Raw genomic sequence first — 18,107 nt, forward strand, 5'->3', positions numbered from 1 at the left:
CTGCATGAATTGTACTGTGGATAGTGGCATCAAATGAGCAGTGGGGATATACACCATTAACAGGCGACTGAGCAGCAACATTAATTGATTCTCATTGGTCTGGGGGCTATTAATTGAGCAGTGTGTTTGGATATTAAGAAGGCATTGTATGGCGGTATCAATTAGGAGAAAACTGGGAACCTCCACACTGGGATTGATTTTGTCTTGTGTTGCCTTTCACGCCTATTGTATTTCATTATATGCAATTCTTTTATGCATGAATCAGCACTACTAGCGATATATCAGCATAATATGCTGCCAGCTGAGAACATGTGCTCAGATTGCAATGGACCATAGCTTGGAGAGTCCTTGGAAATTTCTATCAGTAGGAGTTTCTAGAGTTAGAAATGTTGAGAAGCACTTTATATACACATTAAATCTGGAAAATGTTTCCAGCAAGTAAAATTACAATATTCATTTCAACCCCCATTACAAAGAGGTCAAAGATATACTGTTTAGAGCTGCAAACAAGTGTTGCCAAAATGCCTACGACCTGATTACTCCTGTGGGAGACGTACCGCCAGCTGTTTAGATGAATAATCTGCTTTTACAGTAAGAGGCTGCATGCACAAATAGTAGAGCAGAGGCTGGCGTGGAATTTGAAGGCATTTAATTCATCAAGTCAGATGAGCTAAAAGCATAGGATACAAGATTGCTGCTTAGCGAGAATACATACAGGATTTAATGGAGGTCTGGACCGTATAAAATCCAGGATTATTTCATGAGCACTCTTCTTTAATCGTGGAGGGATGTCACCCTGAACCTAGAACGAAATAAACAGCATAAAAGGTCTTTTAGTGTCAGGAGAAGACAATGATGACGTCTAACTGTATATACTAGAAACATAGCAACTCAATGGGCCAGATTTATCATTAGCTCAGGTCAGAATACTGGAGTGAAAAAGTCCCCAAAAAAGTCCCAAACCCTAAAACTGCGCACAAATTTGCGACTTTTCTGCTCTGCACTATGCTCGCCAGTTTTCTGAAAGTGGGCGTGTTTTCTTATGTAAATTAATCTCTAGACAGATTTACTATTGGGACTATTTAAAAAGTCGCAAAAAAGTCGCAATTTCACTCCAGTGAGGACCATGCTTATCTTATAAGACTTTTTAATAGAACATGCGACTTTTTTATAAAAACGTGCGACTTTTTCGCAAAGATGTGCGACTTTCGTAAAGCTGCTTACTGACTGATAAACTGCTACCATCAAACCACATTTATTACAGTCTTAAAGGGCCGATCATAAATCTGACTTGGCTAAAACTGACTGAGTCGTGATAAATCTGGCCCAATGTCTGGACAAATGGAGCCACAGAAAACAAAGTTACATTCAGCAAGGCTGAACGTCTACAGAAACCACTCACCATCACCTTCCTCAAGGTGTAACGCTTGAATCGGATGTCATCCATGAGCATCTCATATGGAGTCAGCTGGTACTCAATAGGCAACATGTTGTACTGACGCTCTTGTACTTTCTTCAGTTTGACTCCATTTCGGAGGTCACGCATTACCTGGACCCAAAACCTGGCCTGAGAAGACATGTCCACATCAAAGACAAAATGAGATGAAGTCAGATATATAAGTTGACTCCTTACAAATATGGGCCTAGAATAACAATTTTCAGATCCCATACATTTATGTAACAATATACCGTAATCACATGTATTTAAAGGTACTAGGTCTTCATGAAACCAGTGACCATCAACATGAATGACAATAAATTTGAGGAATGTTAAAGGGGTTGACTCATCTCAGACATTGATGGCATATTGCTAGGATAGGCCATCAATGTCAGATAGGTGCAGATCTCATCTCTGAGACCCGCTACTATGTCCAGAATGTAGACCCTAAGGTGAACCGAGGGGAGGCACGCATGTTTGCTTGGCTCTTTTCAAAACTCCCCAACCAGTGAACGGAAGAGGGTGGCCACGCATATCCTACTTGTATCAATGTCTGAGATGGGCCAACCTCTTTAAGAATATTTTAATTGGGAAATTGTTAGTACAGTGCCACAAATAAATGAAGTCTTGTCTACTACTATGTTCATAATAACCTAACATTTAGTAATTAGCACTTTATGGGTTACAGTAACAGTATCTCACCCAATCTGAATTTTGCAAATCATCAAGGTCAGTCCTGGAGTCTTTTTCCAGCTCTTGAATCTTCTTTAAACTCTATACAGAAAAATATAATACATAAATTGGAGCAAAAAACTCCCCAAAAACGTATATCATAAGGATTAGGCTCGATTCAGAAGGCTGTTCGGATTTTCATCTGCAAAACACGTGCGTATCTAGATATCCGTTTGGCATCTGGGTGTGTCGTCTTTTTTTTTAGGCCTGTTTCACACTGCCATTATTAGCTCTGGCAGATTGTTTCAGCAAAGAACAGCCTGCCAGAGCTCACCGAATCCGGCATTTCCAGATGTTACCGGAATGCTGTCCGGCGCCGTTGACTATAATGGGGAGAGATCCAGCCACTACCCAGCATATATACCGGGATTTGGCCACACAAAAAAACGCTGAGTGCAATTAGTCAGTGGGGCCGGCGGGAATGTAGGTAACATCCGGCAACGCCGCATGCAGAGACTCTGACGTAACTAATAGCTTGTCTGTGCTGAAAGCCTGAAGTGTGAATAGCACTATTTAATGGCTCTACGTGCTAGGCAGGTGCAGTGCCAATAGCACATGGTCTAAGGCCTCTTTCACACGCCGTTGCGGAAACATGTGCGGGTGCGTTGCGGGAACACCCGCGATTTTTCCACGCGAGTGCAAAACATTGTAATGCGTTTTGCACTCGCGTAAGAGAAATCGTGCATGTTTGGTACCCAAACCTGAACTTCTTCACAGAAGTTCACGCTTGGGATCGGTGTTCTGTAGATTGTATTATTTTCCCTTATAACATGGTTCTAAAGGAAAATAATAGCATTCTGAATACAGAATGCATAGTTAAATAGCGCTGGAGGGGTTAAAAAAATAAAATAAATAATTTAACTCACCTTAGTCCACTTGCTCGCGTAGCCGGCATCTCCTTCTGTCTTCATTTTAGCTTTGTTTAGCAACAAGGACCTTTGGTGACGTCACAGTCATCACATGATCCATCACCATGGTAAAAGATCATGTGATGACTGTGACGTCACCAAAGGTCCTTGTTGCCATAGAGAGCTAAGATGAAGACAGAAGGAGATGCCGACTGCTTGAGCAAGTGGACTAAGGTGAGTTAAATTATATTTTTTTTTATTTTAACCCTTCCAGCGCTATTTTACTATGCATTCTGTATTCAGAATGCTATCATTTTCCCTTACAACCATGTTACAAGGGAAAATAATAATGATCGGGTTTTCCGTCTCATAGCAACCGTGCGTGAAAATCGCACCGCATCCGCACTTGCTTGCGATTTTCACGCAACCCCATTCATTTCTATGGGGCCTGCGTTACGTGAAAAACGCAGAATATAGAGCATGCTGCGATTTTTACGCATGTGAACAGACCCATAGAAATGAATGGTTCGGTATTCAGTGCGGGTGCAATGTGTTCAACTCACGCATCGCATCCGCGCGGAATACTCGCCCGTGTGAAAGGGGCCCAACATTACTGCTGCCTGGATCAGGTCTTTCACTGCTAATTACCCTAAATCTAGAAATAAACTAGTGATAGGATTTCACCACTCACTCCAGTGCCTGCCACTTTGCTAAATATGCAGAGATACTTATTATAAAGTGCTGCGGCGGCAGATCTCATGTGATGCCCACGTCGACTGTATGGTGCCCTGTATTTCAAAAATACCAGAATTGATGAACATCTAGAAATGATAATGTAAAAGGAGACTAAGAATATGTTTACACTGAGTATTTTGGGTCGGAAATCCATGCCAAAAACACATGCAGAACATCCCTGTTAATAGATAAAAAATTAAATTAAATTAAATAAAAATAAAAAAACAACTCTGCAAATAGTCGTCAGGAGGAATTTATCAAACTCCACTTTCAATCCAGAATTCTGTCTTGAAAAACTCACAAAATAGGGCTTTAATTGTACAAGATTTTTGAAACTTTTAGCATTTTTCCACCTGTCTCCAGTTTTGTAAAGTAGGTGGAAATGTAGGCGCGGTTAGCTATGTTAGGCCACCTGCTCACATTTCGGTATACATGAGGTTTTTCTGCGTGGATTCCTGGGTGGGAAAAACCGCAGCCTAGCACAGAACCAGCAAAATGTATGAGATTACACAAATCTCATTCACACGTTGCAGAAATTGAGCTGGCATGCAGGTTTCCAAATCTGCAGCATGTCAATTATGTCTGCGGTTTTAGCTGTGGATTTCACTTTTTTCCAATGAAGGGTGAGATCTGCCGCAAAAGTGCATCAAAAAACCACACAAAAAAAAAAAAACCGCTGTTAGACATTGCAGATATGGTGCAGAAATGCCCATAAATATCGCACTGAAATTTTTTCTGTGTGTTTTCTAAGTCAATCATGTGAACATACCCTAACACACATTAGGCTAGCAAGAACTAAGGGTACTTGGGAGGGTGAGTGTATACTTAGGCTGGGCTCACATCTACGGTGAAATTACGAGTTTCTGTTCCGGCATACAAACAGAAATGTGGAATTGCCAGAACCGGCATATGTTAGGGCCATATAAATCCCACTGATTATAATCTGATCTGTCTGATTTTCACTATGGATTTTGGCATTCTGACATGCAGCAGAATTTTGTCTTTTTTTATTTTTTTTGCCAGATCCTTTGCCAAAGGCACCTGAACCTCCATCACAGATGCGAATGTGTCCTTAGGACTTGTGTGTAGTCTGCAACCATAAAGACACATCTGTATAGGAGCTGTATACACAAAACAGTAGAATAGCCCTTTTCAGAACTATTTGCAAAGCTTTTTTTCATATTAGATGCACTGGAGAAATAAAGTTGTAAAAGTGTAAAAAAAAAAAAAATACTTTAATGAAAGGAAAAAAAAAAGCTGTATACTTGATGTGCAGATACCTGAAGGGCAGAAGTGTCCAACCTAGTATGCCAGAAAATGTATTAGCCCCACTTCACAACTGCTCTATCCGGCCCACTATTCCCCAGGAATGGAGGTTTTTGAGTTCTTACTATGATGAGTGACAAGTCTACACAGCAACACAAAATGGATCTAGAGAACATAAAACAGAACTGAATATACCTAGGTAAATTACTGTGTACAGCACATCGCCCACGATAGGTCAGACCATACAAACTGACCACTGAATCATGCGTTTTGCTTGGCTTCAGCAGCTCCCAGCGTGACTTTTCCTGTTTCAGTCCCTATAACCGTCTACCATTCGGTTTCACTGAAGCTGGCATTTTCTTTTTTTCATACACAAGCTTTTTCCAAGAATGTTGCTTAATAGGGACTCATAACAATGTGTCCTTTCAAGACATGCATAATCTTTGAAGATTTTTCTTCAGTTGCTTTAGTGGAAAGTCAAAAGTGAGAGCCAAGATAATGTTTCACAAGCAGACTATCAATAAGGGACTTTAACCCTTTCCTGATGTGTCAGTTTTCCATTTCTGGTTTTTTTTTTTTTCGCTACCTGACTTCCCAGACCCATAACTTTTTAATTTTTCCGTTCAAATACCTTTTTTTTTTTTTTTTTTTTTTTGCAGGACAAGTTGTACTTTCCAATGGCGCCATTTAATATAGCATAGGATATAGTGGGGAAAAAATTCCAAATGGAGTGAAAATCGGGAAAAAAAACATGCAGTTCCGACAGTTTTCTTTTTTTACAGCATTTACTATGCGGCAAAACTGACTTGTGCTCTTCATTCTCCAGGTCAGTATGAATCTAAGTAGATGTGGGGGCTTATTTTTTTTTAAAGTTTTTAATATTATTTGGGGGTGGTATGAGTTTTTGATCACTTTTTATAAAAAAAAATTGGGGGGAGGATAAAGTTATGAAAAAACAGCAAATCAGCCATTTTTATTTTGGGGGAAAGGTGGGTGATTAGAATTTTAATATTTTTAAAACATAATTTTAACTTTTTGTTAGGTCCCCAAGTAGACCACAACTTGCAACTTGAACAGAATAATGGAATTTGCTCCATAAGGCTACTTTCACACTAGCGTTCGTCGGTCCGCTCGTGAGCTCCATTTGAAGGGGCTCACGAGCGGACCCGAACGCAGCCGTCCAGCCCTGATGCAGTCTGAATGGAGCGGATCCGCTCAGACTGCATCAGTCTGGCGGCGTTCAGCCTCCGCTCCGCTCGCCTCCGCACGGACCGGCGGACCGCTGAACGCGGCTTGCAGCGTTCGGGTGTCCGCCTGGCCGTGCGGAGGCGTGCGGATCCGTCCAGACTTACAATGTAAGTCAATGGGGACGGATCCGTTTGAAGATGCCACAATATGGCTCAATCTTCAGGCGGATCCGTCCCCCATTGACTTTACATTGAAAGTCTGGACGGATCCGTACGAGGCTATTTTCACACTTAGCTGTCATATGCTAAAATAATGCAGACGGATCCGTTCTGAACGGAGCCTCCGTCTGCATTATTATGATCGGATCCGTTCAGAACGGATCCGATCGAACGCTAGTGTGAAAGTAGCCTTATTCTGTACAGAAATATATCCCACTTGCTGCCACCTGCTGGACTGAACTTTGATTTCCTAATAATAAGCCTGTTCATGATTAGAACACGGCGCTTTTCCCAATCTCGGCCGGGGGAAAGTGCGTCTGACCTGGAAGCACATGTTTCCGGGTTTTAGCACACTCAGATGCAGTGTTCACATTTGACCAAGGTATCTGAGGGGTTAAATGTCCAAAGTCGGCAATACTGCAAATCGCGATTTTAGCTGCAGGTGTCTGCTGTATGAAACAGCAGGCACCCAGCGGCTATGGCATTCGCTCGCTCCGGAGTGGGAGCCATCTCTAAAGACCCGACATCCGCTGTACATGTTCGACTGATGATGGGAAGGAGTTAAGCTAGCCTTTTATATACAATAAAAAAATATTACAGACCTACATACAGTGCATTCTGAAAGTCTTTAGACCCCTTCAGTTATTTCACATTTTGTTATATTGTAGCCTTGTGCTAAAATAAATGTTTTTCCCCATTATTTGTCACTCAATATCCTATAATGTGAAAAGAGTATTTTAGAAAACTTGTCTAATTGATTGAAAAGAAAAAAGTTAAAATTTCTATTGACATAAGTATTCAGACTCTTTACTTTTCTGCCATTCTTCTCTGAAGATCCTCTCAAGCTTTGTCAAGTTAGATGGAGACTGTCATGGACAGTCAATTTAAAGTCTTTCCAGAGAAGCCACTCAAGGGCATTCACAGAGTTGTCCCTAAGCAACGCGTATGTTGTCTTGGCTGTGTCGTTAGGGTAATTGTCTTGTTGAAAGATAAACCTTCAGCCAGTCTGGGGTCAAGAGCACTCTGGGTCAGGTTTTCAATAAGAATCTCTCTTTACTATGCCCCATTCAGCTTTCCCTCAACTCTGACCAGTATCCCTGTCCAAACCGCTAAAAAACACCTCAAAGCATGATGCTGCCACCACCATGTTTTACTGTAGGGATGGTATTGGCCAGGTGATGAGCAGTGCCTGGTTTCCTCCAGACATGACGCTTAGAATTGAGGCCAAAAAGTTCAATCTTGATTACATCAGGCCAGAGAATGTTGTTTCTCACAGTCTGAGAGAGTCCTTCAGCTGCTGTTTTGGAAACTCCGGGCAGGCTTTCATATGTCTTTTACTGAGGAGAGTCTTCTTTCTGGCCATTCTGCCATAAAGCCCAGATTGGTGTAGTGGTTTAATGATGGTTGACCTTCTGCTAGTTCTTCACATCTGCACATTGGTGTTCTCTCCCGATTATTTAGTTTGGATGGGTGGCCAACTCAATGAAGAGTCCTGGTTGTTCCAACCTTATTCCATTTAAGAATTATGGGGGCCACTGTGCTCTTGAGAACTTGAAATACAGCAGAACAGTTTTATACCCTTCTCCAGATCCATGCCTCCACACAATCCTTTCTTGGAGCTCTACAAGCAGCTCTTTCCTCATCATGGCTTGGTTTTTGCTCTGACATGCTTTGTCAGCTGTGAGATCTTTAACAGAAAAATATCTAAAATTCTGTTTTTACTTTCTCATTATCAGGTACTGAGTGCAGATTGATGAAGGAAAGCTTTATTTTTCTATTATTTTTTTTTAGCACAAGGCCACCACATAACAAAATGTGAAAACGTTAAAGGGTCTGAAGACATTCTGAATGTACTGTACATAAGCCAGTTCTAACTGATAAAACGGCACACTTTCTTACAACTAAAATTTGTAAAACAAAAAAAAATTAAATATGAGGAATCAAAATGATTTATTACATGTAACTGCAAGATCTGCCAAAATCAGCCAAGCTGCAAAAGCTAACCAGTGAGGAGGATTTGCTACATAAAAACCTGCTAAATTAGATTATTTTGCTCCTAGGTGGAAAAAAAACGTTCTTGCTTTAGTGATATTTATTTTCAAAAATCTATTTCTCTAAATCCTTTTACTTCACTGAGTTTTATAAAACAAACCAGTTACAAGTTTAATAAAAGGAACAAAACCCCAAATCAGAATTCCTGCATGTGAATGGATAACTTGATTCTGGGAACATACTATGGGGCCAGAAAGGTTAGACTATCTTCACAAAAAAAGCTAGTCGTCTAGGCATCATTCATTATTGTTTCTCTAAAGACGAGTGACTGAAGCCATGGGTCTGCTGGGTAAACACTCAAATATTCTAAAAGATTAACAGGTAAAAGGTCTCTTTATTGTAAATCATAATTATCAAAAGAGGAAGACCTGTGGTCTGTCTGCCAGATTACTGCTGACCAGATAAGACATGTTATAGAGGATCGATCAATCATAAAACATTCTATAGCTCAGTCCTATACCATAAAAACCAACACATGTTTATGTACGGTGTTATTAACATAAGATATGCTATAAAGGTAGGATCCTAGGCAGGTCCAAATATAACGGAGACCCGTTGATCACAAAATACAACGCTATGGGATGGCATTGAAATTGATCCCTTGGGAGACACCATAGTGTCCATGATCCAACAATGAGCCAACATGGTGTCTCTGGGGTCTACTCCAAGCTAATGTTGATAGAGCTCCGAAAGACTTCAAATGGTATCAGTGTCCAATTTTCTTTTTATGGCTGGGCCACAGTCAGGGTGATCAGTTTAGCTTTTTTTTACATTTTTTTCCTGTGGTGTGTAATTTTTATAAATATTCAGTAAAGCCACAGAGTTCACGAGGCATCAAAATCTTTTTAATGACATGCACTGTGCTAATTACATATAAACAAGCACAGCGACTGCCAACATTTCTCAAACAAGATATCCAGTGATTAAATTTTCATCTGATCCAAAACAGTGTAAAAGTCATAGCAGAAATCTACAACCTCCAAATTGACTGATTGCCTACTTGCTTTAGACACAACACAGCGGAGGACATTTTGTACTTCTAATATTTGGACAGCATAATCTTAGTCTAGACCAGGAGTGCACAACCTGATAGCTGGCGGCTATACATAGCTCCCCAGTACCATTCTGTATGGCCCTTAAGCCACGATGTAGAAAATCTCAGGGGTTGGCAGCACCACTATCCCACAAAAATAGGGTACAGACCAGTATATAGGCTTCGAGCCGGGTGGTGCACGCAGATAGGGATCCTGACTGAGGGTCCCAATTCTTCCAGACACTCCAATAATCCGCAGCTCTCGCCAGTAATCAAGTTTGATAAAGACCAACCGGTCGAAACGTCGCTGTAACCTGGCTGTCTGAGTGAATAAATCACCATTCTTTCACCAACTACTGGCGAGTGCTGCGGATTATTGGAGTGTCTGGCCCTTAAGCCAGTCATGGCACTCCCATATTTTGGGGCTTCTCCGAGTTCACTTCTCCATAGAGGAAATGATGGGATGTTGAGCTGGATACTCATGAATTCGTCTTTGTCCATTACAGTTTTATGAAGTCGTGAAGCACTCGTTTCCATAACTCCCATAAATTACAATGGAAAGAGTCATGTTTTCACACGGCCTCCTAGACACCTCCTCTCTGTAGTGCTGAAGAAGGAATGGGAAACCCCATTCTTCTGACATGGGTAAGTCCCAGAAGAGGAACTCCAACATATGAAACATTTATTTTGGTGGAGATTTATTGGCATTTTTTGGGTGGCTCTTTTAAAAAGTTATTGGCATTTTCAAGTGTTTTTGGGGGGCTTTTTTATGCAGTTTATAACATGTGCTTAAAGAAATGTTCTTGGACTTGGATATTGAGGACCTTAAGCTAGAATGCCCATGAGAAGCCCAGTACATCACTGGTGCTGAAGAAAACGTCCTTGTCCTGCGCTATCAGAGCTAGAAATACTCCAATACTCAAATGATACAGGCTAAATGTGTGCAGGGAGTTTAAGTCTGGGTTAAGCTCTGAACCCAGACAACCCCTTTAAAGGATCATTTACACATGCCGACCAAGCAGGCTATTATCGGGAAGGGACACATACTTCCTGATAACTGCCTGCTGGTCAGTGGAGGTAAAAGTTTGTTAACATGCAACAACCTCCTCCACGGTATGGGGACGAGTGATGGCTACTGCAATCGATTGTACCCAAACAGTTATTCTTTCTAGGCAACAGATCGCTGCTGTCCAGAAATGATGATTTACCTGTCCACATAAACAATGATCATCACCCGGCGAATGATCTTGTTCTTCGGGTGATCTGCAACATCTTTAGATGTTCAGATTATCGGGAATGAGCACTCGTGCTAATATTCATTCCCAATAACGGCCCAACAATTGCCCTGTGTAAGCCCCCCAGAGCAGGAAAGTCACAGAACCAATATAATCATAGATATGTTATATCTGGCTGGGTGTTCATGTTTGAGCAGGGCCCATAACAGGTTTGCTAAAGGGCCCCAAAAATACACCCCTAGTGGGAGGGATGAGAACGAAAATCAGATATGATTGCCCATGGGCAACAGCAAGCAGCTATACTATATTATATATTTTAATCATGATATAAAAATGTATAAAAGGAATATTTCCATGACTAAACATTACACTGTTACAACTGTGTCATACACTTACCTCTTTAGCACTTTTAATTTTTGACAGGAACATGTGCAACTCCATGGTTTCTGCATACAGTGCCCGGCATACTGCCTGGTAGTGATTGGGGGCTTCGGATGGAGCTGGCAGATGGGAGGCACACACCTATCGGGAGGAATAAAAATGTGTGGTTATCACAAAGTTCTAATAATACAGCGTACATTAGAAATTAAAATATATAGCACTCATTCCTTTAACCCCTTAAGGACACAGCCTTTTTACACCTTAGGACCAGGCCATTTTTTGCAAATCTGACCAGTGTCACTTTAAGTGCTGATAACTTTAAAACGCTTTGACTTATCCAGGCCGTTCTGAGATTGTTTTTTCATCACATATTGTACTTCATGACACTGGTGAAATTAAGTCAAAAAAATATTTTTTTTTGCACCAAAAAATACCTAATTTAACAAATTTTTGGAAAAATTAGCAAATTTCAAAGTTTCAGTTTCTCTACTTCTGTAATACATAGTAATACCCCCAAAAATTGTGATGACTTTACATTCCCCATATGTCTACTTTATGTTTGAATTGTTTTGGGAATGATATTTTATTTTTTGGGGATGTTATAAGGCTTAGAAGTTTAGAAGCAAATCTTGAAATTTTTCAGCAATTTACAAAAACGACATTTTTAGGGACCAGTTCAGGTCTGAAGTCACTTTGCGAGGCTTACATAATAGAAACCACCCAGAAATGACCCCATCTAAGAAACTACACCCCTCAAGGTATTCAAAACTGATTTTACATACGTCGTTAACCCTTTAGGTGTTGCACAAGAGTTATTGGCAAATGGGGATGAAATTTGAGAATTTCTTTTTTTTGTCTAATTTTCCATTTTAACCCATTTTTTCCACTAACAAATCAAGGGTTAACAGCCAAACAAGACTGTATCTTTATTGCCCTGACTCTGCCGTTTACAGAAACACCCAATATGTGGCCGTAAACTACTGTACGGCCACACAGCGGGGCGTAGAGGGAAAGGTGTGCCGTTTGGTTTTTGGCGGGCTGATTTTTATGGACTGGTTTATTTACACCATGTCCCATTTGAAGACCCCTGATGCACCCCTAGAGTAGAAACTCCCTAAAAGTGACCCCATCTAAGAAACTACACCCCTCAAGGTATTCAAAACTGATTTTACATACGTCGTTAACCCTTTAGGTGTTGCGCAAGAGTTATTGGCAAATGGGGATGAAATTAGCAAATTTCATTTTTTTGTCTAATTTTCCATTTTAACCCATTTTTTCCACTAACAAATCAAGGGTTAACAGCCAAACAAGACTGTATCTTTATTGCCCTGACTCTGCCGTTTACAGAAACACCCAATATGTGGCCGTAAACTACTGTACGGCCACACAGCGGGGCGTAGAGGGAAAGGTGTGCCGTTTGGTTTTTGGCGGGCTGATTTTTATGGACTGGTTTATTTACACCATGTCCCATTTGAAGACCCCTGATGCACCCCTAGAGTAGAAACTCCCTAAAAGTGACCCCATCTAAGAAACTACACCCCTCAAGGTATTCAAAACTGATTTTACATACGTCGTTAACCCTTTAGGTGTTGCGCAAGAGTTATTGGCAAATGGGGATGAAATTAGCAAATTTCATTTTTTTGTCTAATTTTCCATTTTAACCCATTTTTTCCACTAACAAATCAAGGGTTAACAGCCAAACAAGACTGTATCTTTATTGCCCTGACTCTGCCGTTTACAGAAACACCCAATATGTGGCCGTAAACTACTGTACGGCCACACAGCGGGGCGTAGAGGGAAAGGTGCGCCGTTTGGTTTTTGGAGGGCTGATTTTTATGGACTGGTTTATTTACACCATGTCCCATTTGAAGCCCCCTGATGCACCCCTAGAGTAGAAACTCCCTAAAAGTGACCCCATTTTGGAAACTACGGGATAAGGTGGCATTTTTTTGGGGACTATTTTTAGGGTAAATATGATTTTTGGTTGCTCTATATTACATTTTTGTGACGCAAGGTTACCAAAAATTGAAATTCTGAAATTTCATCTCCATTTGCCATTAACTGTTGAGGAACACCTAAAGGGTTAATGAAGTTTGTATAATCAGTTTTGAATACCTTGAGGGGTGTAGTTTCTTAGATGGGGTCAGTTTTGGGGAGTTTTTACTCTAGGGTACATCAGGGGGGCTTCAAAAGGGACATGGTGTCAATAAAAAAGGCCATCAAAATCGGCCTTCCAGAAACCATGTCGGTCCTTTCCTTTTGCGGCCTCCCTTTTACTGATACAGCAGTTTACGACCACAAATGTGGTGTTTCTGTGAACTGCAGTATCAGGGTAATAAATATTAAGTTTTGTTTGGTTGTTAACCCTTGTTTTATTACCGGAAAAAACTGATTGAAATGGAAAAGTGCCAAAAATAGCGGTTTTGGCACTGTTTTTTTTTTTTTACTGTGTTAATCTGGGGGGTTAGGTAATGGGATATTTTTATAGAGGAGATTTTTACGGACGCGGCAATACCTAATAAGTCTACTTTTTTTTTACAATTATTTAGGTTTTTGACTATATTATCTTTTTTGATACAAATCTTTTTTTGGGTATCTCTAAAGTCTAAGGGTCATTTTTTTTTTTTTTTTAATCCAATTATCTCATGTGGGGACTCATTTTTTGCGGGATGAGCGGACGGTTTTATTGGCACTATTTTGGGGGCTATATGACTTTTTTATCGCTTGCTATTAAACTTTTTGTTATGTAAGGTGACAAAAAAATTATTTTTTTGCACCTATTTTTTTTTTTTTTTTGACCGTGTTAATCTGGGGGGTTGGGTCATGGGGTATTTTTATAGAGGAGATTCTTACGGACGCGGCAATACCTGATAAGTCAACTTTTTTTTACAATTATTTTGGTTTTAGACTATATTATCTTTTTCGATTCAAATTTTTTTGGGGGTATCTCTAAAGTCTAAGGGTCATTTTTGTAAAAAAAAAAATTATCCAATTATCTCATGTGGGGGCTCATTTTTTGTGGGATGAGTGGACGGCTTTATTGGCACTTTTTGGGGGGCTATATGACTTTTTGATCGCTTGCTATTAAACTTTTTATTATGTAAGGTGACAAAAAAAACCTTTTTTTGCACCTTTTTTTTTTTTTTTTCCTTGACCGTGTTAATCTGGGGGGTTAGGTCATGGGGTAGTTTTATAGAGGAGATTATTACCAACGCGGCGATACCTAATATGTCTACTTTTAATAAATTATTTTAGTTTTTTTTGGGTGTCTCAAGTCTGAGAACCAGTTTTTTTTATCCGATGTCAGTGCTAAATTGGGATATAAATTTAGTACTCCATGGAAGTGTGATACTCCCTGAAGCAACCGTCAATGCAGAGGCCCGGATGATCGGGGCAAGTGTCGCACTGAGTAGTTGTGTCCTTCCGTATCCCCCTCCTGCGACACACTCTGCACTTTTTTTGGGTTCGTCCCTTCTTTCCAGTATGGGGGACCACACCTGGAAAGTGTTGGCCAGGGACGATCCGGGCACCTACAGTTCCCGAGGTACTCCGGCCTGCTCTTTCCCGGTCCGAAAAGATCAGGGCCTTGAGGACTGCCTCATAGAACTGGAGGAATGTCCCTGTGCTGCCAGCGCTTCGGGATAGTACAAAAGAGTTGTACATGGCAACCTGCACCAAGTAGACCGCAACTTTTTTGTACCATGCCCGGGTTTTGCGCATGGCGTTATATGGCTTGAGGACTTGATCAGAGAGATCAACTCCTCCCATATACCGATTGTAAGCGACGATACAATCGGGCTTGAGGACCGTTGCCGCGGTACCTCGCACAGGGACAGGGGTGATGCCGTTACCATGAATTGTGGACAGCATAAGGACATCCCTCTTGTCCTTATACCTGACCAGCAACAGGTTTCCAGTGGTAAGGGCACGGGTCTCACCCCTGGGGATAGGTACCTGGAGGGGGTGGGCAGGGAGGCCGCGTTGATTTTTCCGCACGGTCCCACAAGCGGACGTGGATCTGGCGGCAAGGGACTGGAACAAGGGGATACTGGTATAAAAGTTATCCACGTAAAGGTGGTAACCCTTATCCAGCAGTGGGTACATAAGGTCCCACACAAGTTTCCCGGTAACACCCAGAGTGGGGGGACATTCTGGGGGTTGAATCCGGGAATCTCGCCCCTCGTACACACGAAATTTGTAAGTGTACCCTGAGGTACTCTCACAAATTTTGTATAGCTTCACGCCATACCTCGCCCGCTTGGAGGGCACATACTGGCGGAAAATGAGTCTCCCCTTGAACGCAATGAGAGACTCATCAACCGCGACCTCTCTTCCAGGTACATAGGCCTCCATGAATTTGGCCCCAAAGTGATCGATGACCGGCCGTCTCTTGTACAGACGGTCATGGGCAGGATCACCTCGGGGGGGACATGCTGCATTATCGGAATAATGCAGACATTTCCGGATGGCCTCAAACCGGGAGCGTGTCATGGCTGTACTGTAAAGTGGGGCCTGGTATAGGACGTCCCCACTCCAGTACAGCCTGACACTGGGTTTTTTTGACCAGGCCCATATGCAGCACGAGGCCCCAAAATGTCCTCATTTCGGCTGCACTGACCGGCGTCCAGCCACCGGGCCTGGCCAAAAAGGAGCCCGGGTGTTGAGCGACGAACTGTTGGGCGTACAGATTCGTCTGCTCCACCATCAGATTTACCAGTGGGTCACTGAAAAAATGACAAAAAAAGTCATATTCAGTGTAGCCCACTGTGGAAATCTGGATTCCTGATTGGCCTACAAAATCAGGAATCACAGGCTCGTATCGCTCTGGGCTACACCAGACAAGTTCACCGGCAGGGGGCTCCGGTGGATTTAACTGGTGGGCCGGGAAACCAGTACGAGCCCCAGAGCTGCTCGTACTAGTGTGGGCCACAGGGTCCCTAACATGGCGGTCCCCTTGCTCCGCCTGGCGGCGTCTCCGCCGCCTTGGGGGCTCATCATCATCGCTAGATGATGAGGAGGATGCGGATGACAACAGGAATGTGGGGTCATCCTCATCCTCACTGGGACTCTCGGAGTCAGAGGCAATCTGGGCGTATGCCTCCTCGGCCGAGAACGTCCGGCGGGCCATAGGGGAGTGTGTGTCTGCGTGTATATGTGCGTGTGTGTAACTCTTTATTTTGTGTGCGTGTGTGTGGGGGCACGGGTGTTCACGAACTCACCCTAAAACTAACAGAAAAAAAATAAAATAAACTAACTAAAAAAAAGGGCAAAAAATGTGGGGAAAAAAATTCAAAACTGCTGATCAACCGTCCGAAGTTGATCAGCGGTGGGGTGTGCGATGCGCTAACAGTGGCCGGACACTAATTGCCGGCCACAGTCAGCGTACACGAAAAAAAAAAAAAATGCACCCCAAAAAAGGTGGGGGGGGCAGGGGGGGGGGGGCAAGTGGCAGCACCCCTGGGGGGTCTAGGGTCACACAGCTGTGCTGTGGACCCCAGACACCCTAACTTAGGGTGATGCAATCAAAGTTCAAAAACTAACTTTCCCTTTTTTTTCCCTGCCTAAACCAAACTTTCCCTAGCTATCCCTATGTACCTGATGGGGTCCTGGGGGGCACAGATCGGGTCCTGGGGGGCACAGATCGGGGTGCAGGCAGCGGTGGCAGACACGTGCAGGCAGCTCCTCTCTCCTCCGGCTCCGGAACACAAAAGGAGGAGGAGAGGAGCGCCTGCCTCTTTTGAATCTGCCGCCGGACCGCCCACAGACCAATCAGAAAGCGATCCTGAGTGGTGATGTCACCATCACCACTCAGGATCGCTGGATGGTGATTGGTGGGGTGAAATCACACCACCATCACCATCCTGTTCCGGGTTATCGGGACTTCAAAGACCCGAATAACCCGGAAACGCAGAAAACCGCAGGTCTGAATTGACCTGCGGTTTTCTGCGATCGCATACATGGGGGGGTCACCGGACCCCCCGGCGCATTTGCTCCAAGTGCCTGCTCAATGATTTGCGGCGGTGATCGAAAATGCACAGGGCGTACATGTACGCCCTGTGTCCTTAAGTACCAGGGCACAAGGGCGTACCTGTACGCCCTATGTCCTTAAGAGGTTAATATCAATCAGCACTTACTGTACATTTCTGTAACAGTCCGATATGTTGTATACACAAGGTCAGATACAATTACACTTAGAAAATGAAATCCTCTTGGACTGTATGTTGAAAGAAGACCTACCACCTCTGCTGAAATAACTGTATTCCCCATGTAATAACAATTCTGGAGCATCTTTTTTTATAGCATTGTGTTTTGCTGTTTCTCTGTTATTCCTCCTGGAAATATATGAATACCTTGACATTTTGCCATTTCCACTGTCACTGTAAGCGGTGACTGGGCAGTGCCAGAGTATATTAGGACACACTGTATTGAGAATGGGAATGCTAACACCCAGCTGTCAATTAATACATTTCTATAAGGAATAAAAGGGGATCTGAACAACGCAGAGTAAAGATGCTCAAGAATTGTTATTTTATGGGGAATACAAGCATTTGAACTAAAACAGACATGTCAGGAAAGATGACACACAGAAAGTGATGATCCTCTAGATGTAACGGCAATGCGCCCATTCTTTCTAGATTTACATATAAAATATAGAACAATAAAAATTTTCTAACGGAATGCACAAGGAGTAATGTCCGTTTTTTTGCGAACCCATTGAAATGAAAGGTTCTGCACACGATCCGCATTTAAAAACAGTACGGACACGGAAAGAAAATACGTTCATATGCATAAGCCCTAATGTAAGGTTACACTATTTGCCAGGGTTATTGCAGCAGGTTACATTACAGGTTACATCAAGTATCCATGTGGTTATATCGATGTAAGAAGATGTAAGTAGAATAGGAGAGGGATCGCACTTTATAGTACACGGTATCATTTATAGGCTGTCTACCCAGCATAGCCTTGTTTCACGTCTACGGT

General features: G+C 42.4%; 1 protein-coding gene across 5 annotated transcripts in view; it reads right to left on the bottom strand.

The window, feature by feature from the left end:
* SPIRE1 (spire type actin nucleation factor 1) overlaps nt 1-18,107 on the bottom strand; it is a 172,241-nt gene that overhangs the window by 56,680 nt on the left and 97,454 nt on the right. For all 5 annotated transcript variants that reach the window (XM_044293443.1, XM_044293442.1, XM_044293441.1 and 2 more), the window contains exons 4-7: nt 11,142-11,267; nt 2,141-2,212; nt 1,403-1,567; nt 716-802 (exon numbers count right to left, since the gene is read on the bottom strand). In XM_044293443.1, the coding sequence (XP_044149378.1) occupies nt 716-802; nt 1,403-1,567; nt 2,141-2,212; nt 11,142-11,267 (450 nt within the window). The remainder of the gene's footprint in view (nt 1-715; nt 803-1,402; nt 1,568-2,140; nt 2,213-11,141; nt 11,268-18,107) is intronic.

This window comes from Bufo gargarizans, chromosome 5 (assembly GCF_014858855.1).
Source record: "Bufo gargarizans isolate SCDJY-AF-19 chromosome 5, ASM1485885v1, whole genome shotgun sequence".
Lineage (NCBI taxonomy): Eukaryota > Metazoa > Chordata > Amphibia > Anura > Bufonidae > Bufo > Bufo gargarizans.